The sequence below is a fragment of the Podarcis bocagei genome (assembly GCF_964188305.1).
Source record: "Podarcis bocagei genome assembly, chromosome: 3".
In the NCBI taxonomy this organism is placed as follows: Eukaryota; Metazoa; Chordata; class Lepidosauria; order Squamata; family Lacertidae; genus Podarcis; species Podarcis bocagei.
The window spans coordinates 35,148,431-35,176,358 of NC_138127.1; the positions used below are offsets into that span (position 1 = coordinate 35,148,431).

General features: G+C 40.8%; 1 protein-coding gene across 3 annotated transcripts in view; it reads right to left on the reverse strand.

The window, feature by feature from the left end:
- Positions 1–6,612: 6,612 nt before the first annotated feature.
- The window catches only part of HACE1 (HECT domain and ankyrin repeat containing E3 ubiquitin protein ligase 1), a 36,906-nt gene continuing 15,590 nt past the window's right edge, over positions 6,613–27,928 (reverse strand). For 2 of the 3 annotated variants that reach the window (XM_081186547.1, XM_081186548.1), the window contains exons 13-24: positions 27,011–27,079; positions 26,491–26,578; positions 25,591–25,702; positions 25,406–25,503; positions 24,603–24,690; positions 23,268–23,417; positions 22,553–22,749; positions 15,899–16,030; positions 15,226–15,324; positions 14,920–14,990; positions 8,312–8,425; positions 6,613–7,770 (exon numbers count right to left, since the gene is read on the reverse strand). In XM_081186547.1, the coding sequence (XP_081042673.1) occupies positions 7,668–7,770; positions 8,312–8,425; positions 14,920–14,990; positions 15,226–15,324; positions 15,899–16,030; positions 22,553–22,749; positions 23,268–23,417; positions 24,603–24,690; positions 25,406–25,503; positions 25,591–25,702; positions 26,491–26,578; positions 27,011–27,079 (1,321 nt within the window). In that variant the 3' untranslated portion in view covers positions 6,613–7,667. Of the gene's footprint in view, positions 7,771–8,311; positions 8,426–14,919; positions 14,991–15,225; positions 15,325–15,898; positions 16,031–22,552; positions 22,750–23,267; positions 23,418–24,602; positions 24,691–25,405; positions 25,703–26,490; positions 26,579–27,010; positions 27,080–27,928 lie in introns of all 3 variants that reach the window. The other variant, XM_081186546.1, reaches the window with a different exon arrangement.

The following is a 27,928-nucleotide window of genomic DNA, read 5'->3' on the forward strand; positions in this document are numbered from 1 at the left end:
GAGTATTGGCGACACTAGCAAACCTGTGGGAAATAGATTCTGCCAGAAAGGTATTTTACATGTTAAATGCTAAATTTAACAAGAGAGTCTGACACATCTAAAGGATTCCATTTCTGTGGGAAGGGGAGACTACTTCAAAACTTATTTCAATAGCTAATACTTCTTTCAAACACCTTAAAACCAACTATATCTGGGCGCAACAATAATGTATCAGCATTTGAATTGTACTGAAAGGCATGAGCATATCTGACAGGTTTCAAAATAATTGTGTTGTTTAATTGAGAGGGAATAATTTAAAAACAGTGTGTGCATAGTTGCACGTGTGTTTGTTTTGTGAAGTTCCATTCCTGTGTTTTGCTCACAGGGTGGTATCCAATGGAAAGAATCTTGTCAGTGGAATGAGCCGGGTGGAGAGCACTTTTTGGTAATTCCTTCTCCTCCAAGCAGCTCCACACATATCCCTAAATATGTTTTTGGATTGTTGAGGGCCCTCAAGAGAAGATTTGGTATGTGTGAGGATGAATCACTGAAAAATTCCCCTCTCATTCTAGCGATAGATTCCTTCTGCCATCAGAGAGACTGCGTGATACCACCCAGAATGAATGTAACAGATGCTATGATTCTGTATTTTGGATCAGGGTAGGAATTAAAGTTTTGGTGTTGTTTATATTGTTGTACTTCAAAGGTAGAACGTTTAAAAAGGATTAAACACATTTTAAAAGCTGGTTTTTCTTCTGAAAAAGGGTTGTGCAAATGAATGTAAATGTTCTCCCTGTCATTCATTACAGAGACACAAGTCTACTAATAATGAGTTTATTCTCAATACTTTTTTACTTACTATTAATTTAAATTATTCTATATTGTGTTTTAGCATTGCCTTTCTTGTAAGCCACTCAGAGAATATTTTTAATAATCATTATTAACAGTAATAGTGGTAATAGTAAGAGATTTCAGAAATCTATTACTCTTTTGTAGCTTATTGCCTTTTGTTGTCTAGTGACAGAAGGATCCCTGGCTAATAAATCTGAACTAAATCTAGTCTCTCTTTTATACTATTTATGACCATGCAGAGTTGAAGAGCTATAATTAATGTAATGTTATACCAATTCAAATTACAGTATTGGGACAAAATATGGCAACTGATTATAAAGTCATACATTTCCACATTATAAGGCAGTTGCAGCTAATACACCAATATTATTTCCAGCTGCTTTTGATAATGATAACCTGTGACTTTTGGTTATCAGTGCAAATTGTTTTTATTGTACCACAAGAACCTGTGCAAGATTTTAATAATAATACTACGCCCATTATCCACTTAAACTTAATAAGTTAAAACAAGCAACATTTGTTGACTGCCAAGTTTTTGAGCTTAGGGCTTTGAATTTGAAGTACACTAAAGAAGTCAAAATAGATCCTTCCTTCAAATCATGGCCATCCCTGGTAAGTCTTAGGAACCATCAACTTCAGCAAGTCACAATGATGGACCAATGTTGATGACAAGGATAGAAAAATACAGCTCTGTGCTGTTTTGTGCAGAGCGCCTGGAACTTTTTGCTGACTCTCAGTGGCAGTCATAATGGCATCTTGAAAAACATAATATCAGCATGATAAGATGCTAAAGTGCAGAAAAAGAATACAAGATTGTTTTGCAAATATGGAATCATAACACTGTCAAAATAGGAATGTTTCAAAGTTGAATAAATGCCAGGTAAGCAAGGATCCCAGTTACACTCTTCTCTAGTTAGATTATGGGCACCCATGGTCTACAACTTACATGGGTTTGCCTAGTTAAGTAATGAACCTGCAGTAAAAGGTGTTTCGTGGTGGACTGCAGAGCGATAGGGGGGCAAATCTTCAATTAGAGAAATAGTAAGCTGAAGATTGTCATTCCGACCACCTTGATTGCTTTGCCAATGCAATTATAATGCTAGCCTTATGCCATTCTTAATCCGCATCATTTTCTAAGTACTATATGCTATCTTAAATTGCTTTCTGTTGCTGTTTTGCTTCAAAGGTCAGAATATCTTTATCTTCAGTAAGAAGATAGTCTTCTTATAGATATGTTTTGAATGAAGCATTGTACAGCAATTAGGCAACAGATTTATTTCAATTACCATCTTGAGTCTGTGATCTCTATTCCTGTTTATCCTCCAGGGTGGAGAACCTGCAACTCATCCCAGACCATGTGTCATTTTGAAGGAGGCTGCTGGGCATTCAGCAACAACGGGAGTGCCATGGGTTCCCACGCCTACTTTGCTCCCTGAGTTTCTAATGTGTAAATTAGAACCTCAATTAGATCACCCAATTAACAGCCCCCTCCCCACACTGTTCTACTACAAAGGCTCACTGTAAATATTTATACATATGGTAGAATGAAGAAACATCTTGAGTGAAGCTAGATATGGTGGACAACACAGGCTGCTGCGGAAATGGGGAACTGCATATTAAGTTCTTTTTCCTATTCAGAGGAATGTGTGATAATGGAAAAGTGGGATGTGATGTCATCCTGCTTGACACATACACAAAGCCCACTTCAAGCAGAAAATTATGTTCATCGTGGAATAGGGAAACACACATAACAACATACACTTCCATTGATACAAACTATAGAAATGGTAGGAAAGGATGTGGCGAGAATAGTGTTGCTCTGTATGATAGAGAGGACATAGAGTCAATAGGGGCTACCTATTCTGCATTGACGGATGGTCCTGGGAGTAATTGCTGAGATCGTCTTGTTGGCTATGGACACTTTCATGCTGCAGTTTCATACAGCCCTTGCTTTCTTTAAGCCCCAGGCTTCCTGAAGCTTAGACTACAACTCCCATCATCCCTGACCACTGGCCATGCTGGCTGAGGATGGCGAGGGTTGTGGTCTGTGAGGACTCAGGGCAGGGAAAGAGTGTTCTAACCTGCACCCCAGTCTCAAGAAGATTAGTACATCTGGACCAACCATTCATACCTGTGTCATTCTGCCTTGAATTCCTAAGTGTTTTGTTTTACACAAAAAGTGACGTACATGGTTCTCCCCTTCCTCATTTAATGCCTGGCAGGTAGGGTTAAGCTGTGGGGAAGTGACTGGCCCAAGGTCACCCAAGGAGCTTCATAGGCGAGTGGGGATTTGAACCCTGGTTTCCCAGGCACTCCCTGGCACTGCACCAGACACTGGCTCTTAACACTGAATCTATTAATGAGACACATCTTTAAACATGAGTTGGTCAGAGGTGTAAGAAACCTTACACTGGGTCTGCACTGCGTCTCAGGGGCTAGAAGTGCATCGGCAGAAAGCAGGAATAAGGAGTGGTAGACAAAAACATTTGAAGGACCATACTCCATATTTCTCCCAAGGCCTTTTTTAGGGGGGCACGGCTGGCTCAAAACAAAAACAGGGCTACTTTTAGTTTGTTTCAATATGAAGTAGCTGATCTAATGCATAACATCTTTTATCCAAGGCTTATTTAAGACATTTCTATCCACATCAAACTACTGGGGTGATAAGAGATTAGATATCAAAATCAATAAAGCTGCCGCAGAATATGGAACAGATTATTGAAATACATTCTTACAAATAAACAGCGCTGAAATATTTGCACAACTCTGTACACCCACAAATTTACACCGAGTGGTTATCAGGTATTACTGTTCAGTCGGTTTTCTTTCCACCTCCCGATACTTTTGGAAGGGTGCGTTATATGCCCAAACAGTTCTAGAGTTCTTTTCTCTCTCTCTCTGAAGTGTTTAAAATTCAACCAGACAGTAGCAATTTTCTTTTAATCTAAGCAAACTGATGTGTCAAAGACAATCAGTATACTGAAGCTATCCCCAGAGAATCCTAATAATCCTGATGAATAGCCGTGCTCTCTAGAAAACTCAACCATTGAACTCTCGCCACCGGATGTCACAAGTACTTAAAGCTGAGGTGGGCCAAGCAGCCCAGGTCTCGTTCCCACAGAGCCCACCAGGTATCCATTAAAATATTATAGAAATGCCACAGCAGGCCAGCCCAGCTAGATTTCAAACAAGAATTTGGGGGGTTCCAGCTGCAGTGATATATTTTGCAGGCTGGGGGTGCAAAGACGTAGATTTTTGCATTTGACACCACAGATGTGAGCTGCCGTATGTAGAACAGCTTTTTCCTACACTGCGCAAGAAGCTGTGGGCCACATTGGAGTAGCACACCCAAGCCAGCATCATTTATCCTGGAGCTCTTCCCCATGTCAGCATCACTTAACCTGAAGACAGAGTGTGTTCGTATGGGGAGGAAACCCAGTGTGAGATCTTTTTCATGCTGGCCAGGCTGTCAGATTTAACCTTCACAGCAAAGGAGGGAACCATGCTGCAGGGGTGGCTTCTGTGCTCAGAAGATAACGTGCAATGGAGACCTTACTGGAATTTGAATGTATTGCCTTAAAATGGGTGTGATCTGCGTGTGGGAATTGCCTCCTTTGGGAATATGCACTGCATGATATCCAAGTCACACTGACTTGAGCCATAATCTGGAATGACTCCCAGTTTCAGAACTCTTTCCAGAGGGCTTTACTGGGTATTTCTCTCTCACGCTTGCTCTTTTTTTATATATACTAGATTTTTCTAACTAACGTGTCAACAGTACAGTGGTAGCTCGGGTTAAGAACTTAATTCGTTCTGGAGGTCTGTTCTTAACCTGAAGCTGTTCTTAACCTGAAGCACCACTTTAGCTAATGGGGCCTCCTGCTGCCGCTGCGCCACTGGTGTGCGATTTCTGCTCTCATCCTGAAGCAAAATTCTTAACCCGAGGTAATATTTCTGGGTTAGCGGAGGCTGTAACCTGAAGCGTATGTAACCTGAAGCGTATGTAACCCGAGGTACCACTGTAGTAACAATGCAACTGATATGTTGTAAAAGAAACACCCACCAAAGTTTATTGTCGCTCTATCCAAGCCTTGATTCTCGATATGGCATGTAGAACATGAGTCATTCTTTAGTGCTTTTGCAAATTAGATGCAAAGCTTTCAGATCTAAAAGAGTCTTGATACAATTTCAATAGAAGTTCATGAATAAATACAATCTATGGTCTGACAAGACTCTTTTTTTAGGTAAGACACATAGCAAAGAATATATGTGGGAGGGATAGCAACCTATCAAACATTCTAAACTATAAGCTTATATAGTTAAGTTATAGTTTCTCAACAAGCTTGTCCTCAGTTGTTAAAAGGACACAGGTGTTCTAAAATACCCTTTTCAATACAATTAAATCCTATATTAATCATGTGTCAATATACTAGATACAGTCCACTTTATGCATGGCTATTACATAACCAAAAGTCACTTTGAAAACGCATATTGGTTTGAAATTCTAAAGTCATTAGAAATCTAGGTTGCCTAATTGTATCTCTATTCCCCAGTGAGTACTTAGATAAGCTTTTTGTGATACATATAAAATACCAATGACATCTTATGACTTTTAAGAAAAACCACTCGCCTGAAATAACTTAAAGAAGTTCATTCACTGTGCAGGCAAAGAGCTGGAAATAGGGTCTCTTGGAGGATGTCATCCATCCCTCAGGCTTCCCACAGGACAAGATTCTGCATTCTTCTTGAAAAGGAACAAGTTACAGGCTTCCCTACCTGCAGCAGTTTCACCACCACCAGTTTGTAACTGCACAGCACTAGTGAGCCCATTAGAAACCAGTGGTCAACATGCAATGAAAAGTCCAGTAGTCTAGGTACCAGAATCCAGCAACTGACGTGCAAACCTTTCCTCCATAGCAGCTCATTTCACTGGAACCTCAGTAGGCTGCAGAACACGCAGGTTAGAGAAAGCTGGTTTAGAGAAAGATGCAGCAATTCTCTATGAAAAAGATACAAATTGTTGCTGGCATCCGTCTGTCTCAAGAGACAATGGAGTGGACTTCAGGGGGGGGTGAAGTCAAACCGCTGTGTAAGCAGCACCGAAGTGACCTTCCCAGGGTGCAATCCTAGGCAGTGTGTATGGAGGCCTCACAGATATGGTCCAAGGGAAAGCAGAGCACGACATTTGGCACCAGCTTGGTGGCAGGAGTTGAAGGAAGAAGGCATACAAGATGCCATCCAACCATCTTAAAGTCCTCTTACAGTGGTATCTCCGGTTGCAGATGGGATCCGTTCTCCGTCCGCTCAGATCCCGAGGTTTCCGCAACCTGAGGACCACTTCTGTGCATGCGCAGACTGCTTCTGCACATGCGTGCAGGGCGAAACCTGCTAAAATACTTCTGGGTTTGCCGCGCGCGCATCCCAAAGTTTACATAACCAGAGGGTTACATAAACGGAGGTACGACTGTACTTGAGAACCATCCTACTCATTCTTGAAAGTGCAGTCTTGGTCACCTGCCCCAAAGTCCTGACTTAACAGCACCATTTATACCCCAAGTCATTTATTGGAAAGTAAATTCCACTGACACAAAGGGAATATGCTTCCTGGTTAATATGTTTAAGATATCAGGAGAAAGGTGTCAAACACTTGTTAGGTCCTAGGCCTTTATTTATTTTGTGCTCTGCTATAGAACCTGTTTATTTAAATAAGCAGATATGAAACTTTGAAGAGCATCTAAATAAGCATGGACAGACTCACAAACATGACCAATCAGTAGTAAGTTACAAGAAAATATTTAACTTTAATGCATACTTTTCACACAGCTCAGGCCTGAGAAATGTATTGTCCAAATAAAAGGATTCATTCCTTTAAAATATATACAAACTCTGGAGGGGCATGAAGTCACTGACGCTTCAGTGGTGCTTGAATAGTGTTGTACATCTGAAGTGTAGAATATAAATTATACCCCCCCCTCCAGAAGTTAAACTTCTTTGCTGACAACAGAACAGACTTTTAAAAATGTTTAGATCGGTATTAAAATACTATAAAGCTAAAAAAACTTTTTTTGTGACAGTTTCATTAAGGTAAACAGAACAAAAAATACATCAGATTTGGTATTTTGCATCATAGTTTTTTGAACTTTCTGTACAATGCTCCCTAGAGAAAAATAAATAAATGGCATTTTTTTTCCCATGCAAGATAATGCATGATCAAAGGCAGCAGCTGAGATTTTGCACCAGTTCCCCCCGTGCTTATTATTTTTATTTCAATGAAATAGATTGGGCTTAATGCATTGGCTCTCAAACTGCCCTTTAACTGTGACCCATAGACAAGGCCACAGGAAGTACATATCCAATACAAATCTATGGCGCAAACTAGTGACTGAGTGGCAGCATTGAAAGTTCCTGGTGGCCACGTCTGAGAAATCCTGACCCACCAAGTGTATACCAGATTGCAGCCCTCATGAGTAATTGGCCTTTGAGTAGGAGGGAAAGCACCAAGTTGAAAGCTCTGATAAAGAGCAGGCAGAATCATAATGGGGGAAACCTCATATTTGAGAGATGAAAGGGAAAAGTATGACATGCTTAATACAGAACTGCCAATTAAAAACTGAAGCTAGAATGTACTCGGTATACCATGAAACAGCTATCTCAAGATCAGGATGAGATACAGGAAGAGGGAAAACTGGATAAATTGCAATGGAAGTCAATCCCGCTCACGGACTGCGAAATCAAGTTGTTTTCCAACCAACATCATCTTCTTATTGACAGGTTGTTAGATTAACTTTTGCCACTCTGAATTCCACATCGGTAATCAGAGGGGTTGTCTGACTTCATTATGCCATCGTATAACCGTAGCTTCCGCAGTGTAACGCCACAAGAAGCCTGTCCTTAAGGATCTCTTTTTGGGGGTACTCGGGCAACTTCAGCATGTTGATACTAAAACGAAAGAGGAAAGCATCCCTTTAAGAATATGCAATCTGGAGGGAAACATTTGTCTTGCACAAGATAATCAACGCTAAACACCGCACTCTCAAATCTGCATTCAGATCCGAAAGCCTTGAAAATGAAGTTTACAGGGAGAAAACGCACTGCTGCATTGCAGTCCCCCTTAGTATTCAGATGTTCTCCAGGTGGGGGGAAAGAAATTTCTCTTAGCTTAAAAGAAAAAGAAAAGCAATATAGCAATTTAACATGAAGTATCCTTTAGTGAGATTGTACTGCTGCCCATTAAAACTATACAACAAGTTTGATTTCTTTCTTCAACAGTGTGGAAGAAATAATTGAAACACCTATAGCTTATGACTAGAACAACCAGATCTGCTTTGGCTAATGATACTGACCAGAGGCATTTCTCTGATGAGCTTATACGAAGATATAATTCTGATCTTGAAGAATTCTTGCCCCTCTCAACAAAAGGAAAACAAATGAAAAACAAAGGGATGTTCTCAATGCATTTAAATGAGGCTATTTAACCTACCATGTGCTTGATGTTGGTAGAAGATTTGGGGTATATGGCACAGCAGCAATTGTGAAATTTTGCAATCCACTACCACCCATTATGTGGGCGAAGCCACCATGGGGCACCCTGGAACTAGAAACACAAAGAAGGCATTAAAATTCGTGTTAAAAATTTATTTACTGCAGTTATGAGTATGCATGTTAGATATACTATCAGTATGTATTAAAATTCTGCCAATTGCATCCTGTTTCTGCAATACAAGTTACAGTGTGTGAGTCGGCCTTCCCAAACTGCTGCCCCCCCCCAAAAAAATGGCTGGAGACAGAGAGTTGTAGCATCGGCAGGGCACCAAACTGGGGAAGGCTAGCCTGGATCAAGGCGGCTAAGAGGAGAACTAGACAGAAAGGTGCGCAGAAGGGTCTCAAAGTTAGGACGGAGGCAAGGTCATATGCAGAAGCCCTGCCCCATATGTCCTACATTCATTGGGCCCCCACTGCCTCAACTCAGTTCCTAACTTTCCCCTTTTTAAAAAAAGGAGATGTGGAAAGCGCTTGAACATGAGTAGAGTCCTCTGTGAAATTAGGATCCCCAATAAATTAGAGCAAATGCCTGAGTACATCTTTAGTCGAGGCAAAAATAGCAACCTGATGTCAAACTAATGTGTAGCTGTATTTCTCAGTAGCCTTCAGGAATGTGAGGGTGGGGAACATAATGTCCCAGGAGAGGGAACCTTACAGAGATTGCTATTTTTTGCTGGCAATCCTGTGTTCCTTATCATATGCAGGTCAACCTATTATCATTCCCTCATTATACTAAAACCAGTCAACAGATTCCTAATAATTTCCTATGCAAAGGCCTCGGTTTTGTACAGAGCTAAAATTCGCATTTTAGCTTCCAGCGGAACTATGAAAGTTAGCTAAGCATCCTGTTATATCACTGCAAACAAACAAATAAGACATTAAAATACCCCCAAAGTGAAGTACTAACCAGTATCCAATGCAAAGGTTTCACATGAAATAGAAAATGGAATGCAAGATTTCCAGGTTTCAAAACTAAATTTTAACATGAGCTTGCTTTTAAAAAACGCATCCATATCAGCAAAGCAATAGACTTTGCAAGAGAGTTCACAAGGCAGGACTGAAAGTGGGTTTCATTTTCACCTCATAGATGTGTTTAGGAACATACAGAATTAAACATAAAAACTGGGTATTTGTTTTCCTCACAAGAAATATTTAGAAATATTTCACCCTTAATCATCAACAAAGTCTTCTTTTAAGAAAGATGTTGCATTAGGCATCCTGCAGTTTTCTCCTCCTATGACTTATTTTAGCTAAGTTCAGCAACGGTTTCATATCTAAACTCTTCAAGAGCTGGAATTTCAGCAGCTGGTATTCCTTTCCTATATTCAGTTTTACAGTGGTGCCTCGCAAGACGAAATGAATCCATTCCGCGAGTCTCTTCATCTTGCGTTTTTTTTGTCTTGCGAAGCACGGCTATTAGCGGCTTAGCGGCTATTAACGGCTTAGCGGCTTTAAGAAAAAGGAAACAAACTCGCAAGAACTCGCAAGACGTTTCGTCTTGCAAAGCAAGCCCATAGGGAAATTCGTCTTGCGGAACGACTCAAAAAACGGAAAACTCTTTCGTCTTGCGCGTTTTTCATCTTTCGAGGCATTCGTCTTGCGAGGTACCACTGTACAGATGTATCTCATAGATGCTTTTAATTATGGTATCTTTACATCATTCACTCTAGGAGCCCAGGGCTCCTAGAGATGTTACCTTTACTGACACATCACAAAGGGTTTTGTATTTATTTAAAAACATGTCTGTGCCACTTTTTCAAATGTTGGCTCACAGATAAAACATAGGATTATTTTTCATCACTGTCCCATATGCACAGAATGACAGGATCAGAACCCACAGCACAACCAACATTTATTTGTTATGTTTGTGGTCCTTCCATCCTCCCAAAGGGAGCCCAGGGCAACACACATACAATCCAACACAGTAGCAAAATGAAATGTTTGAAAACACTCACATAAAACCTGAAATAAAACAATACAGCAAGGTTTAGTTTAGTTCCAAACTGAACATGATTTAGTCCCAAAACTTCCTGTTTTGTCTGTTTGATTACCCTTTTAGTTATACTGCCAGAAAGCAACAATTCAGTTGTGGATACACTACAAGTATCTTTTTTTAGTAAAGAATGAAGCCAAGCATCATCTGTGCTTTCCTCATTTTCCTTCGGCACTCCCTTTTATACCTGTTGTCATAAAAAGCTTTTATTTCCTATCTGTCTGGTTTCTTGCTTCCAATCATGAGGTTTTTAAAAAAGATGATCCACATGAATTTGCTTTTTCAATTCCTTCCTGGCTTACGTTGCATCTGAGAAAAAGTTGGTTGCCATATGTGCCGTGTTTAATCCCCATTTGGAAGATGTTCACTTTGAAAAAGGTTTTACAGCTTCATCATCATTCTGGCATCCCTTTATGGATATGGATGTGTGTGTGCATTCCTAATTGGGATAAAAGTCTCTCTTCTCTGAACCTTTATTTCAGGCACTTTAAATAACCTCCACAGCCTTTCCCAATAAACAGCTCCAATTCACCACACAATATATTCATTCTAAAACAGTAACATATTCAAGCATTCCTTCTCTTGAGAAGCGCCAGCAAAAATATATTCCGCAAGTTTATATGTTCTGAATGATGCTGAAATATGATAAGGAGCTGAAGCGGTGTGTGTGTGTGTGTGTGTGTGTGAGTGAGTGAGAGAGAGAGAGAGAGAGAGAGAGAGTTTTGCTTCTTTTCTAAAACACCTCCTTACACTTTCTAAGACAGGCCCAGGGAACCTGTGGTACTCATGAAAATTTTCAAGCAAATAGGGGAAACCTGAAGTGAAATAAAGGGATAGAGCAATGAAAGAAAGAGGTAGAAGACATCCCACTGCCAATTTCAGCCCTTGACAGAATACCCTCGAGAGAATATGGGCCCTGACATGGAAGGGGAAAAGTTTTCCCGTTCCTGTTCTACAGCATAACCCAATAAAATCTTCCCACTATGACAAAGATTCCTCCTTCCCAGTTCTACAAGCCTTGCTTATTTCAAACTTTTAATGCCATTTTTGTCTAGAAGCAGTTACCTTCCAAAAGCTATTCTTCCTTTTTTTTTCACTGCTGGCTACACAGATGCTGAAAGAGTCCCAACACTTGGGTGGGGGCATTATTAGGCAATGGTCTATTATAATAATCCTTAAGCATTTCACTTTTAATGCAAACAAGCATTGGGGTGCCCTTTTCTTAATTTTTTTACCACATATTTGCATGGTGGTGGTGGTGGTGGTGCAGCAGCAGCATCCCATACTGGATTGCATTGTGACCTAGTAGCAGAAGTTCAATGGTCTACCAGGTTCCTATTTCATACATTAGAAGTCATGTACAAACAGCAGGGCATTGTTAGAGGATGGTCTATGGAAACTAAGCCATGGGTCTTTTGCTCCATGCCCCACATCTCCAACCCTAACCCTTCCCCACTGTAAAACTATTTCTTTTTAAAAAACAACCAGGGTAATTAGGCATGCTACAAACCACAGTGCTGGTAAGACAACCATCTGCAATTCTAATTCATCCAGAGATACTTGTTTTAGTTTTAAATTGTACATAAGCTGTCATTCTTTTCAACACATCACTGGTCGGTTTGAGGGGCCAATCCACACACAGTTTACTGGGCCCAGACAATCCTGATGACTCAGCATAGCTCAGAGTAAACCCAAGAGAAGGTTTTTCCCCCTCTGAAAGACAGTCTAAATTTGCAACTATATATATAGATTAGCTTATGTTTTGATTTTTCTGTTGTTTAATAGATGGGTTGCAACAGGCAGAGGGCCTGAGAGAATGAAACCATAAGCCAAATCACCTGGCCAGGTACACAGACAACAGTTTCTTTCACCTGTCACTGATCAAGGTGTTGTTGTTTTTTGGTAAAATTCCACTTCATAGCTAAATGCACCAACTGTTAACACGTAGCTATGCAAAAGGAAACTTGAGTTTGTAGCACCATATTGAAGAAAAAACCCACAATACCATTGCAACTAGGCAATTAGTTGGTACTAATAAAATCCCAAAGAGCATTAAATAACCAAAGGCTACTGGATATCTTCTGCTGACATTTATAGGGAGGAAGCAAACTTATGCCAGAATGCATATGAAACAGAGCAGCCTTCTAAAACTCTAAAGTCAAATGCATCCCCATGCTACTATTATATCCACAGTGGAATTACACTCTTATTACATGTGACGTAACAAAAATTAAAAGAAAGAGAAGCACAAGATATGCTTAGGACACTTCTGCAAAATAATACCTATCATTGTTATTATCTTAGATCAATAAAATTAATTTGATGGTTTCTGGCTGCAAAAGGAAATTTGATTGCTCTCTCAAGTGGCACTAAACGTTTACTCAGGTTTTAGGATAAACTTACGATCCAGATGCTGAACAGAGAGAGCCAAGCAGCTAATAGCAGATCTGGACACAATTCATAGTTAAACACGCACATACAGAGCTTTTAGAAAGCAATTTAAATGGGTTACAGAAAGACAGGCTTGACAAACATCAAGAAAGACTTGTCACACACAACACACAGGATTTACAAATGGGATTTTGCTCATACTGAAAATAAGCCAAACCCCTTCACAGACAAATTCAGCGTAGTGGAAGCTTAGAATATTTTTAGGATAGGAGGTGTACCTTCATTCCTCATCGATAATGAAGTCATAACTCACTGTTCATAAGTAGATTCATAAATATGCTTTATAAACAGTCAATTTAATGACCTCACAGAAAGCTTGCTCAACATTAATCAGATTTCATGTTTGAAACATGAAATATGACAATCCCCTTTTTGATCTCTTGGTCCTGTTGCCTTAAATGAAAACAGTTGCCTAACACATTTCAGATACCAAATGCATAACAAAAGAACATGTTTTAAAAATAGCTTTTTATAAGCAATTATAGTAGACCAAGGACCCAAGAAGACAATATGTGAAATACATGATTTCACCAATAGACTCTACATGGGGTGGGTTAAGTATATAAGAACCAGGACTATCGCAAGAAAGGGAGGTTAACTCTTTTCCCTCACTCAACAAAACTGCAAACAACAACAACCTACAAAATTCCAGCCCCCTGCTGCTATATTCCACAGAAAGGAAGTTGCATTAAGAGATCTTAAATGGGCCCTCTCATAGTTGCTCCTTAATAAAGCAACAGGAGAGGAGGAGACCAGAAACGGGAAATGTAATAATGCATTCCAATATCACCTAGCAACCCTAATAGTTATTTCACATTCAGCGGCTCCAAGGTCCAGTGATTTCTCACTCTGCTAAAACCTGGTTGGCCTCTTTAGTCAGTTGTAGTCTTTTCCATCAAATGTGAATAAGCTTGTGTAATACCAACAAAAAAAAACAATGTAAAGCTTGATTTCATGCTAGCAAGTGGACCACTGAACCAAAGGAAGAGGAGTAATATGGATTAATAAAAATGGAGCTTTATGGCTTGGAGAGAAACCAAGAAGGGGAAAGACTGAAAGAACAATTTCCCCCATTAACAGCAGTGAAACAACTTCAGCCACAAAGTCTAGAAAAAATTTCACAAGTTTCTTAAGGTTTTTCTTACTGCTACAAGAGCAGGTAACATAGGCTGCAACGCTAATATTACTTACCTGGGCATAAGCCTCATTAAAGTAAACAGAGTTTGGATTTGATATCCTGCTTTATCACTACCCAAAGGAGTCTCAAAGCAGCTAACGTTCTCCTTTCCCTTCCTCCCCCTCAACAAACACTCTGTGAGGTGAGTGGGGCTGAGAGACTTCAAAGAAATGTGACTAGCCCAAAGTCGCCCAGCAGCTGCATGTGGAGGAGCGGAGACGCGAACCCGGTTCCCCAGATTACGAGTCTACTGCTCTTAACCACTACACCACACTGGCTCTCAGGAGTTATGTCTGAGCAGACATGGTGAGGATTTCAGTGCTATGTGAAAAGCATGTTATCAACCAAATATTTCATAGAATCATAGAGTTGGAATAGACCACAAGGGCCATCGAGTCCAACCCCCTGCCAAGCAGGAAACACCATCAGAGCACTCCTGACATATGGTTGTCAAGCCTCTGCTTAAAGACCTCCAAAGAAGGAGACTCCACCACATGCCTTGGCAGCAAATTCCACTGTCGAACAGCTCTTACTGTCAGGAAGTTCTTCCTAATGTTTTGGTTGTTCCTCAAGGAAGAGGCCCCAAAGCACATTTATGCAGTTGCCAGAATACTAAAACTAGAACCTGGTTTTGTTGAAACAGGATTGGTAATAACTCCAAAAAGAGAAAAGCATATGATGCAGAATTAATACATGGGGGTTACAAAAGTTGATGGCAGAAAATTTTCAACCACTTGACCAAGGATTAATCAGCCATGATGTTGGCATATAAGTAAGATGGTGGACATTTCAGACCTGACAATCAATATGCTATTGAGTGGATATGACTAAATGAATTGCATGACACAACTCTGTGTATTATAAAGTATCCTCAATGAATGACTATCTGAAATGTTACCAATAAATGTTACAAAAGGGTACTCACCTCCCAGTGACAAACTGCAACAACAATACTCGCTCCTCCTGACTCAGTTCTTCTACAACTTCCCAAAACCACTAGATGAAGAAAACATATTAAAAAAATCTAAGCTGGTTTCTTTTTCGACTGTACAGGAGCCAAAAGATGGACAAGCTTATACATTTGATGTTTTAAGTTATGGAAATTAATAGCTGCTTGATTCAAACAACTCGGTTATGCATCATTCTCACAATACTATTTTAACCCAGAAGTTAGTCTTTGAAACGCACAATTGTTATCTAATTGCCCATATCCAGTTCATGGAGATCTTACCTGAATAACAGTGTCATCTCTTTCATAACCACTTGTATATTCTGTATTTTTGATCCAGTCACTGACATCAATTTCCGGCATGCCTGAAAGCAGCAGTTCCTTCAAAAAATGAAAATAACCAAACCAAAATGGTGAATTTGCCAGGCAATTTTAATTTGAAAACAGCTGATGTTAATCTGATACAATTTTAAGCTGCTTTCTTAAAAAAGAGCTCCAATACTATTTCAAATATTGTTACTATGATTCAAAATAGGGGGCATTGCAAACAAATAAATGTTTTCATTAATGGATACAGAAGTTCAGAGTCACGTGAACTAAACCAGATCTTGAGGGTTTAAAGAAAAACCAAGCTGCATAAAACACTGTACCCATCTCCAACAAAATTAAGAGAAATGCTGAGCCATGTTTTTCTTCAATGGTCAGTCAGCTGATGCCAGCCCCGTGCAGTATCAGATGAGGGGGTTGGGGACCTTGCAGTGCATGAGCAGAGGGAAATAGATTAACACTGCTCTCTTCCCCATTCTGCTAACAGAAGCCTTGCTACCAGCTGAGCGACACGGCTGGATGCAATCCTGAAACCAGATAGCTTCAATACCATCCAATTACAGACATTATGGCTGTTCTATCACACTGAATGCTATCTGACACGACTTAGATGGACCATTTTACTTACCAGTTCATATTCATCAAATAACTGTATCAGAGAAGGTGGAATGAACATATGGAAGCCTTGGAGAAATGCATTTATTTGAGGCTGAATGGCTCTTGTCATTCGAAGTTCAGTAACAAGTTGAACGTATTCTGCCTGAAAAGGTATATAGTTATGTGACACATACAAATCAAATCCAATTTGACCAGTGCTTTATTCACTCATCTGAAACCAGTTCTGGTCAATCTGTAATCTGGAAAGGCGTAAAAGTTAGAGGGAAAATTTAAGAATGTGTTTGGTACAAGGAAGGCCATTAAATACTGGGGGACAAAGTCTTGTGAAGCCCATTTATTTGACATGTATTTACAGACTTCTTTGGAATTATAACTTTTTTGGAATTAAAACATTAACTTATTTAACAACATGGTTAGCAACTATTTAGACAGTAACATTTATTATACTGTTTTAGATGCCTGCTAAAAACTTGTTTATTTGAAGACTTTCAAGATGCAATTTAGTTTTTTTGCTTTTATATTTTGCTGATTTCATCTGTGTACATAATTGATAACTTTATATAGTTATATATATATATATATATATACACACATATTGCTTAGAATTTTATTTAGAAAAAATTACAATGAACTACAGTGGTACCTTGGTTTACGAACTTAATCCGTTCCAGAAGTCTGTTCTAAAACCAAAGCGTTCTTAAACCAAGGCGTGCTTTCCCATAGCAGCGGGGGACTCAATTTACACTCAACAGGAAGTGGAACATATTCTGCTTCCAAGGCAAAGTTCACAAACCCCAAAACACCTACTTCCAGGTTTGCAGCGTCCTTAATCCAAGTTGTTCATAAACTAAGCTGTTCTTAAACCAAGGTACGACTGTACATAGCAGTTATGATACAATTATCAGAATACTGAAGGGAAGACTTTGGTGAGTGTACTGCATACCTATGATTGTTCACATACTTATGGTTCTTTATACTTCTCTCTCTGCACGTGTGTAGAGCTTCAGTTGCACAGACGCCAGTAAATAGTTTTTCACACTGTTTTCTACAAGTTCTGTTGGTACACTTCCCAATTCTCTCTTCCCCTCTGCTCAAACCTCTCACCACTGCTTAATGGGTCTTAGAGCAGAAAGTTTCTCAGTGGCCAGTCAGAAATCCAGCACTCAAGCCTAGCTTGATGTGGGCAGATTGGCCCCCAGTGCCTAATGAACCGGCGGTTCTTCCCTTTCTTCTATAAGGGTCTTTGTTGTTAATAAACCTGCAAAGCGCTTGATTTGAAGCAAGCAGAACTATATCAGTTTGAGGAGGTTTACTGTGCCCTCATGAACATTTACACTTGTCACAAACAAAGCACAGTAACTCTGGCGGCACTGTAATAATAACAGCAATGTATGGGGAGCTTACAAAGTAGCGTAAGCTTTAAAAGGCAGCTGCATTAAAAGAGCTTACTGCCCAAGCTCCAACAGAGGAGAGGGAAGGAATAGGCAACCGAAGCATAACGGAGAGAGATGTGTAAGCTGGCCTTTTCAGAAATAATTCCATTGTACAGGTAGTATAGAATTAACAACAACAACAACAACAACAACTATACGCTGCCCATCTGGCTGGGTTTCCCAAGCCACTGAGCAGCTTACAGCACATATGAAACGTAATAAAAGGTCAAACATTAAAAACTTCCCAATACAAGGCTGCCTTCAGATGGCTTCTAAAAGTTGTGTGGTTCTTGACATCTGATGGGAGGGTGTTCTACAGGGCGGGCACCACTGCCAAGAAGGCCTTCTGCCTGGATCCCTGTAACCAGTGCTTTTTTTTCCTGGGGGACACAGGGGTATGCATGCCCCTAAATATTTTGTGAATCTCTGTACTTTTGTCCATTTACTTTATTTATTTATTTATTTATTTATTTATTTATTTTTCCCAATTTGAACTACAGCATAAAATGAGAGTACCTCTAAACATTTTTTAAGAAAAAAAGCACTGCCTGTAACTACACTTCCTCATAGTGAGGGAACTGCCAGAAGACCCTCAGAGGTGGACCTCAGTGTCCGGGCTGAGCGATGGGCATGGAGACATTCTTCAGGTATTCTGGGCCGAGGCCATTTAGGGCTTTAAAGGTCAGCAGCAACACTTTGAATTGTGCTCGGAAACGTACTGGGAACCAGTGAACATCCTTAAGGAACAGTGTTATATGGTCCTGGAGGCCAGGCACCAGTCTCAGGGTTCTGTGCCCACCCTCTGAATGTGAATTTAGGCAAGATGCGCTCTTGGTTCACCCTTTCCCCCATCAACTCATGAAAGGATTTATCCGCACAAACACCTGCATGGAACCCCAAATATTACTTTCTCCCTTTTTTGAGCAGCATATTTTCTACCCTATTCTTCGAATGACCCAAATTATCTTCCAACCCCCCTATCCCCAAACAAACCAATTAATCACAAACAGCAGGAAAGGCATACAACATTCTAGTAAGATGTAACATTTATCCATATACAGATAGGTAGCCGTGTTGGTCTGCCATAGTCAAAATAAAAAAATTAGTTAGACTAACTTAGACTAACTTAGACTAACTTAGTTGGTCTTTAAGGTGCTACTGGAAGGATTTTTTTTTTTTTCATTTATCCATAGACCCAGATAAATGCATTGGCAGCTCAAAGGTGCATGTACTGTACATGCAAGCTCACATATTTTGCATTTTTGTAAGACTCAACCACTATCTGTTTCGTCATAAAAGTATACCATGTTCTGAACATTTGTGGAGATCCCCAGAGGCCCAGTTCTATAATCAACAAGATGTTCACATTTTAAGAACATCTGTACTTCAAACCTGTTAAAAATGCGAACACTTTTGAAAAAATATTTGAACAGCTTAACAGGTGCTGAGGCAAGCTATTTCAAGGTATGCAGGACCTAATTTGAAAAGATATGAAAATCCCTGAAGTCGTACAATTCTGGCTTATACTTTTAAAATATTTTACTCCTTTCTACCATGCCCAAAATAAGTTCCAAAGAAAAGAATCACGAGGCAGGATAAAGACAGAGCCAAAAGTGCTGAACTAAAAGCTATGGGGGTCCATGCCGAACTTAATGCTGCGTTTTTGCTGCATCTGACCTATATATGAGGCAGGTTCTTCAGGGGAAAGCAAATACTGAAACAGATACAAGTATTCCTCATCTATTCTGCTACTGCTGCATAATGCACGTAACACCTTTCTTCCTCGTGTTGCAGTGTTACAAGTCATTGCAATTTAAGCTTTCTCAAGTATTGTGAATGTAACTACCGATGTCTTTATCAGGCAGTGACATAGCAACAACCCCCAGTAGCTTGGTCCAATAGCTAATTACAAAAGAACATGAGACAAAAATTGTACAGAGGTTCCTACCACTAAAATGCAAATGGTGTGCTTATGATTTTACTACGTTCAGTCTGAACATTATACAAATCTGGTTTGCCTACAGTCATCATAGTCAGTGACCACAGATCCAAACAGCACTAAAGTTATTACTGGAGGCCACCACCTATGCGGAACAGGCATGGGTATGAATCTTCAAATCTGCAGTGAGATGAATAATAATAATAATAATAATAATAATAATAATAATAATAATAATAATAATAATTTATTATTTATACCCCGCCCATCCGGTAGGGTTTCCCCAGCCACTCTGGGCGGCTCCCAATAGATTAAAAACAGAATAAAACATCAAAGATTAAAAACTTCCCTAAACAGGAAAGGATGTTTGTAGGGATATAGAAAGGCCATTTCCAGAAGTCTTTCAGTGCTGAGAGTCACATTACTAACAGGTCCCAACAACTATACAGACCCTAAGGTCGGTATCCAACAGACGCATTCTGTCCCAGCAAGAATTTCCACTTGCACAAAGGAATTTACATCCTTTCCCCTACCCACGCATTCCCTAAATCTGTTCAAGAGGCTCCCCCAACCCTCCAGAGCAGATCTGAGGAGGGCACAGGCTGCATGCGGGGAGAGAATGTATCACTGCCCAAGTGGAAATCCTTGCAGTGAGAACAAGTTAGCTGGATTCTGCCCAGTGGCGGAGGAAACCACTCAGGCGCCAGGGGCGGGGCGAGCCGCCCACAGGGGTGGGGCACACTGCAGGGCCTCCAGTGTCTGCCTGCCTCCTCTCACTCAGCCACCCTACAGCTGGGGGGGGAGGCAGCGGGCAGACAGTTTTGGCAGCGCAGAGCCTGCGCACACCCTAGCCACCGCGTCTTTCCCAGGAGAGATGCATGGCTCAGGCACGCTGCAGGCCCTCGGGTGAGTGCCGCCCGGCATTTTGTCACCCCCTCAGTGATGACACACGGGGTGAACCGCACCCACCGCACCATAGCTGTCAATCGTCCCTTTTTTGGCAGGAAAGTCCCTTATCCCAGCGCCATGTCCCGCTGCTGTCCCTTATTAATGATGTCCCTTAAATTTCCCAGGTTTCAAAGGAAGCAGCTCCTCTCCCTCCCTCCCTGCCGGCCAGGGAGGAGGGAGGCTCCAACTGTGTTGCTTGGCTGCGTTGCTCACCCAATAAGGAGTCTAAAGAATGACTGGAGGGTGGAGCCTGCATGCCTTGTGCCAATCAAATCGGCCGCATTGCCTGTGGACTTGCCTATGCTCAACGCTTTCCAGGGGAGAGGTGACGGTGGTTTTCCTTGCTGCATCCCCTTTGCCGGGTTGCTGCGCTGTGGGAACCACCGTTTGAGGCTTCGTTTGGCTGCTGGCTGGGCTTTCTGCCTTTGGCTCGGAGGGGCTCAGAAGCTGAACATACCTGTGCTTGGAAAACCCCTTATTTTGGCAGCTGATCCCTTAATTTCGAGGCTGCTGGTCCCTTATTTTCAAATCTGTAAGTTGACAGCTATGCACCACACACCCACCCCTTCCTCTGCCCCTGATTCCACCCTTAAAATTTAAGGTCAACATTGAATTCCAGTTGTTAAGAACAGAAGCCAGGCCAATAGCCCAAGCAAGACCTGAGCGCGACAGCCCTCTACCCACCTATGATGCTCAGCAGCTAATATTCAGAAGCAGACCACTTCTGACTGTGGAGGTGGAGCATAGACTTCACGGGCAGCGGCTAGTAGTGGTAGTTTGATGCATCACATTCACCCTTCCTCACAAACAAACAGTATTATAAATACTGGAAGCAAGGACAATATTTGCCTTTTTTCACAGGCACTCTACAACGCACCGTATTTTTCGCCCCATAGACGCACCGGCCCATAAGGCGCACCTAGTTTTTTTGGGGGGGGAATAAAGGGGGGGATTATTTTTTCCCCAGGCACAGGGCTGGGGCGGGGGAAGCCCAAACTTCCCGGACCCCAGCCCCCAGAACAGGCAGGTCTCCGCAAGCCGTGGGAGCCCAGCGCCGGGCTCCCACCGCTTGCGGAGAGCTGCACGAAGCCTGGAGAGTCCGAGAGCGATGGCGAAGTTGCACGTAGCTTCACCGTCGCTCTCAGAACTTGCGGGGCTGGGGGCGGGGGAAGCCGGAGCTTCCCCCGACCTCAGCCCCCAGAACGGGTCCCAGAGTGATGGCGAAGTTGCGCGCAGCTTCACCATCGCTCCCGGAGATTGCCGGGCTGGGGGGATAGCTTCCTGAAGCCTGGAGAACGAGAGCCTGCATTCGCCACATAGGACGCACACACATTTCCCCTTCATTTTTGGAGGGAGAAAAGTGCGTCCTATAGGGCAAAAAATACGGTAACTCTTCAACGACCAGAATGTTCATCTTCATGCACAATGTGGAGAATAGTAGTCTACTTGGCTACCATAAAACATTAAAAAGATCAAGACACAGGATAGCACAAACAGGTATTACCTGCACAAAACTCTCTTTTGTTTCAACAGAAATTAGAGTCCTGCATTATGAAAACATCCAAAGCGCCAAAAACACAACCAAGTGACACCAAGTGGCCGTTGGCTAACATGGCAGGTGGGTAGTCTAAAAAGATTCAGCATGGAAATGTAAAACCAAAATGGATATCCACACGCAGAGATCTTCCTGAGAAGGATATTTAGGCAGAAAACATGTTGCCCTTTTGCCTGGGAGTAAGTCCCATGAATTCAATAGGACTTGCTTCGGAGCAGTTGTGTGCATTGGGTATGGTTACTCGGTAGTGAAGCAGAGATACTCTATGCATGATCAGAGGTTCTTAATCCACATTAAGGACACGAAGAGTCCCTAACTAAACCACAGCAAGACCCAGATGAAGTTAAGCCCTCTACATTGGCAGCTATTCTAGAATGTGCTAGGGTTCTTCTGATATTTGTTAAAAACATCTCTCTTTACTCAGACTTCCCCCAACGATCCCCTTCATTTGTCCTATATTTTCTGATTGTATCTGTGGCATGTGAGTTTCAGATGATGATTTTAATGAATGTGGCAAGTGATATAGAAATGTTTCTGAACAAGCTGCTACAGGCTCATCCAGCGGGCTTGCTGCAAGAAATTCAGATCGTACTGTGTACCTGTGCCTCAAATGTTGCTTTGCTTCAGTCTTCTGGAGAGGTCAAAATAGGACAGGAGCACAATCTCAGTAATAGGTCCTGTTTTTGTTCAGGGCACATTATACTTCATGGAAAACCACCCTGCCGCCACAGGTCTCAGCTAGAAAGGGTCAAGAGGCGTCAAATGCAAATATAACCCAAAACGACTCACTTTGTTTTCTTGCGTGACAATTATACTTGCACCCCCTGGTTTCAAAGGCACTTCCTCCATTGCTCCAAACACATCCGTCTCAACAGAAAAGGTCAGCTCCAGCCCCAAGTCACTGATGTCATTATCTAGAATCCACTGCAAGTTCTTGCCATACTCTGGATCAATAGATGCCACGTCTTGGTAGTTTACAGGAATGCCTTGGGAAAACGCAAAGAAAAATCCCTTCATGCCTGCTAGTTCAGGAACGGTTTTTGCTGTGTTCTGTTTTATTTGTGGTAAAGCACTGCCATCTACAGACACAGTGCAGGACAGCAGGGATAGCAGATATATAACAGCCATATAATCCATAAACAAATGTTTTCTAGTAAACTGTTAATTTAGCAGCTGCTCTGATTTTCCCATTCATTCCAACAGGTGTGAATTTGACCCAATAGTTTAGCAAGTTAAATTAAAAAGCCAAAACAAATCTAAAAGGAGGACGGGGGCAGACATAAAGCATGTTTTCATTTAAAAAAAAAAAAAAGTTCTGTTGCAAATTGCTGCTCAGGTCCACAGCATCCCTATTAGTACAGGAGGGTCTTTACAACAACCTAACTCTTGCTGAGCTCAGGAACGGGGTAAGAATGAAATTTAAATACAGTGCAAGACATCTCTTTAGCCAGACTGCATGATACACTGCGCATCACGAGAAGATTCAAGACTGCTGGAACCATACCAAGAATATGCTTGTAGAATGACCTTGTGAAGTAAATGTTGACCAGCTGTCTGTGATTCAGTGCTAAGCCCAAGATCTGTCCAGCAAATCTGAAGTAGTTCAAGTGATCAGGATTTACAGAAGAGTTGCTATTTGGCTGGAAAGTGGTTCCTATTGTCAAAAAAATGTAAGTATTAGGTTTCACTTACAGGCTTTCAGACTCTCTAAAACACTAACATTTGATTTGTTTTCTGTAATTCAGCATCAGTACAAAAGAAAATGTAGCCTGCAAAATTCCACTTTTTTTAAAAAAATGCAGTTAAAATTAAATAAAATAAATTTGAGAAATATAACCTTAATTTCTATTATACAGTCATACCTTGGTTTTCAAACAGCCTACTTCTCGAATATTTTGGCTCGCAAACAATCAAAACCCAGAAGTAAGTTTTCCAGTTTCCAGACATTCTTTTGGAAGCCGAACGTCCGCTGGGGCTTCCGTGGCTTCCGATTGGCCGCAGGAGCTTCCTGCAGCCAATCAGAAGCCATGCTTTGGTTTTCGAACACTTCCAGAACAGATTCCGTTCGACTTCCAAGGTACTACTGTAAATTTAATTTCACTCGGAAGATACCTTTTATTAAAAACAATCGGCAGTATCCAATGTTAGTACAATGATTTTCATTTGTGCAACAGAACTTTTCCTCCCTATCTGCTCCCAACATGTGCTCTGCAAATTAGCACTGGAAGATTTTGGGAACCCCAGAACAGACTGTGGGGAAATATAGGAAGAGGACATTTCATTGCTTAGCCAGAAGCCCTCACATTAATGGAACAACTTTGTTGGATATCACCCAATGTTTGCTTGTTGCCAACGTATTATTCCTTCTCCTACATCTCCATTTTCACAAAAACGATCCTGGTGTCAGAATTATTTTACTAGGTATTACACAAAACTATCTGTTCCACCTTCAGACCGAAAACACATAGTCCAGGAAATTGATCAATAAGCCAAATGGAGCTTTTGGCTGAAGGTTGGCAATTTGACCTTGAAACTATAGGGTGTTAAAGCAGCAATTTTTGGGAAACCGTGGTGGGCTGCGGTTTAAAGAAAAAAAGTAAGGAATATAATTGAATACATGTAAAAATTTAAAAATATAAATCTAGCATGGATGAATGTATAATCTCAAAACCCTCTCCTTTATACATTAGAAAGTGAACTCTTTTAAAAGGCTCATACTTACACTTTTTGAGAACCAAATGTAAAATTCTGAGAGTTTTAGATTATTTCTGGCACAGTCTTGGTTTGCTGTTCATGATTAGCTTCGAGCTATTGTAAGAGAAAGGAGATTCCAACCTACCATCAGCTGATTGAGTAAAAAGGCCATAATCTGGGTTAACTATCTCATTGGATAAGATATCAAACCACTCACGTACCACGCCTTGACCCTGTGTGCAAAACACAAGGTGAAATACTTCAGATAGAGTTTTGTATATTCGTTTTTCTGTCCTATTTTTTCTGTCCTATATTCTTTTTTCTGTCTTATACTTTTCTGTTAAAAATATCAATTCATATAATGTATTTTTTTAAGAGAAAAAAAGCCCATCAGGTCTTGTGATCCTTCTTAAGAAACATGGCTCAAATTTTTACACTGTGTTATCCTGCCCAGCACATTTCTGTATGTCTTGGTATAGGACAGGCATCCCCAAACTCGGCCCTCCAGCTGTTTTGGGACTACAATTCCCATCATCCCTAGCTAACAGGACCAGTGGTCAGGGATGATGGGAATTGTAGTCCCAAAACATCTGGAGGGCCAAGTTTGTGGGTGCCTGGTATAGAAAATGGTGAATCAATACTCGCAAGGGTCTGCAAACTACTATCACGAACAGTTGTGCTATTCACAACCAACAGCAAAAGCCCTAAAAGTGATACACTATTCTTCTGATAAGCATTTACTCTGCAAGGTCTTTGCTTTCAGACATTTTCCTGTCTTGATCTATCTACATCAGAGCCTGGCATATCCATCAGTGAGCAAACAGGCCCAGGTAGGTTTTCCCCCCTACTTAGCTTAGACTTGCTATGAGAGTTTCAGAACTGCTATCCTATTTTAAAATGCATCTGATAAAAACAATGCTTTTACACATTATATACAATTACACTCACCATGCCTTCTTCGCCATGGAAACGGACAGCAATTCCCTGTTTCAGCTTTGCACAATTTGCTTTAGATACAACTTCGCAGCTGCTCCTAAAAATAGAATCTAAATATGAAAACCAATTAATTCCTTTACTTTTGTCTGCACAGAATGGTTTTGAATAGAGAGGATGGCTCGAGTGAAATTCCTTACCTCTGTGGACCAGCAGAATATCATTTTCATTCACTGGCCTATGAACCATGTCCGAGTCTGGCTGCCCTGAATGCAAGTGCTCATAAAACCATTCACAGCGATCTTTAAAGGGCTAAGTGGAGGAAAAACACACACAAGACCAAGTGTGTCAGATGTATCATGAAACAGGAAGGAATTAAAGGGTTAAACCGAGTAATAGGCCAGGATCCAGAAGAGCCTTCCTTTGTGTTAGTCCAGTGGAATTTTTGACTGATTCTCTTAACAACTTGGGATAGCAATAGGCCAAAGATACTTTTTAAAACTTCCTCAGTTTACAAAGGTATTTTCCTAGTGGTATAGCAGGCTGATGCTCAAAGCTCCCGTAGGCATGCAGTACACTGAATCCAATTCAATTAAAATCTCAGGTCAGGATAACTCACTGAATAACAAGTCTTCCTCTCTCAACCAAGGTTCCTCATCTGGGAAAAACATGTAACTTACAATGCTTTCTTTCACACAACATTATAATGAAAGACAGGACCATAAAGAATTTTGTTCATTTGAATTGAAGTATATATGGTTTAAAAATTAAATTTACTTCAGAATATAGATATGGCTAGCTTTTCAGCAAGTCAATATGGCTCAGTCTCCCAGAGGTGTGAAATGGGAATAGTCTCTCTCTCTCAACAAGATGTAAATAATAAAATTAAACTATTGTATCAGTCATCATTTTTCCAATCAGTGGATTAGATGTACCAATAAACCTAAATGAAGGTGAATAGCATATTTATAAATTTAGCTTCATTTCTGGCTTCTAACCCACATGGTTTTTTGCAAACTGAAATATGTACCTTTAATATATATGTTTTAGAAATTAAGCCACAGATTGTATTGCACATTAAATATGTTTTCAACACTCACTTGTGCTTTTATGATGTGCATGAATCTGGACATGAGTTCGGGACACTCAAGAAGAAAGTGGAAGTGATCAAAAATAATTTTGGGATTTCTGGAAAAAAATATTAAGATTAAGAAACATGCCCAGTTTTGAAGAAATTATTATTCCTCTTAAACATGCACACATTACGGAGGGTGTGCAAATATTACCCCTGTGATTCCAAAAGAGTAAGTCCTCACAAATGAAATAATAGCACAGAAATAGACAGAAGTGGTTGACTTCCGTTTCATCCTGAATATAAAACAAATGTGATAAGAGATCTAATAGTAGTGAACATATTACGAAAATGATAACTCTCACATTCAGTGCTACCCTATGGTGAACTATAGCATTCAGAACAGCAGACGAATGTATGGAGTAGTACTGGAATATGAAGCATGGTGTTTTATACAACACACCAAGTTCCACAAACTCAGTCCATTAGACTGAAGTTTTTAATCTCATGGGAAATATTCATGAAAATGTTAATTTCTGGTGACATACCGGTTTACAAAGCATTTAAGAACATTGTCGTGTTTGCAGACAAACTCTATGAAGCGAGGAGATGTCATTCTGCAATTAAAAAAATCAGATTAACAAAGTATCCAGATCTAAAGACAACAACCCATCACAGCATTATCTTTTCCAGGAGGCAATCCAAACAATTTAGTCTGGAGCAGCTTTCTTAAAATCACTCATTTCAGATTAGAGAAGCTGTTTTTATAGTGGGGGGGGGACCTCAACCCCCTGCAGCAATCTAACAAAAGATATAATTTTAACAAGCATCAGACCCTGAACAAGACAGAGTCTCAAACTTTAATACAGTAACACAGGATTATAGTGAGCAATGGGAACCAACACCACATAAATCACACTGAGTTCTTTGGAGAAAAAAGAGTATGCAAATGTCTCCTGTAGCCTCCAGTTACTATGGCTTCAGACATTTGGACCAGAAATTGTAGTGGTTTAGTGACTCTCCTTCACTAAACCACTAAAATTTAAAAATGCTTCCCACCCACCCCAGCCAATTCTTTGAACCCTGAAATGTGTTTAAAAATATACTTTAAAAATGAAACAAAAAAGCCTTGAGCGCTAGTTTTTACAGTGGTACCTCGGGTTAAGTACTTAATTCGTTCCGGAGGTCCGTTCTTAACCTGAAACTGTTCTGGACCCGAAGCACCACTTTAGCTAATGGGGTCTCCTGCTGCTGCCTCGCCCCCGGAGCCCGATTTCTGTTCACATCCTGAAGCAAAGTTCTTAACCTGAGGTACTAGTTCTGGGTTAGCGGAGTCTGTAACCTGAAGCATATGTAACCTGAGGTACCACTGTATTTCCAACAATATTCTAGAATTCTGCTGGCATCACATTCGACTGAACATACACAGATGGGGCCCTGGAAGTACAGATATGTGGAGTATGTTT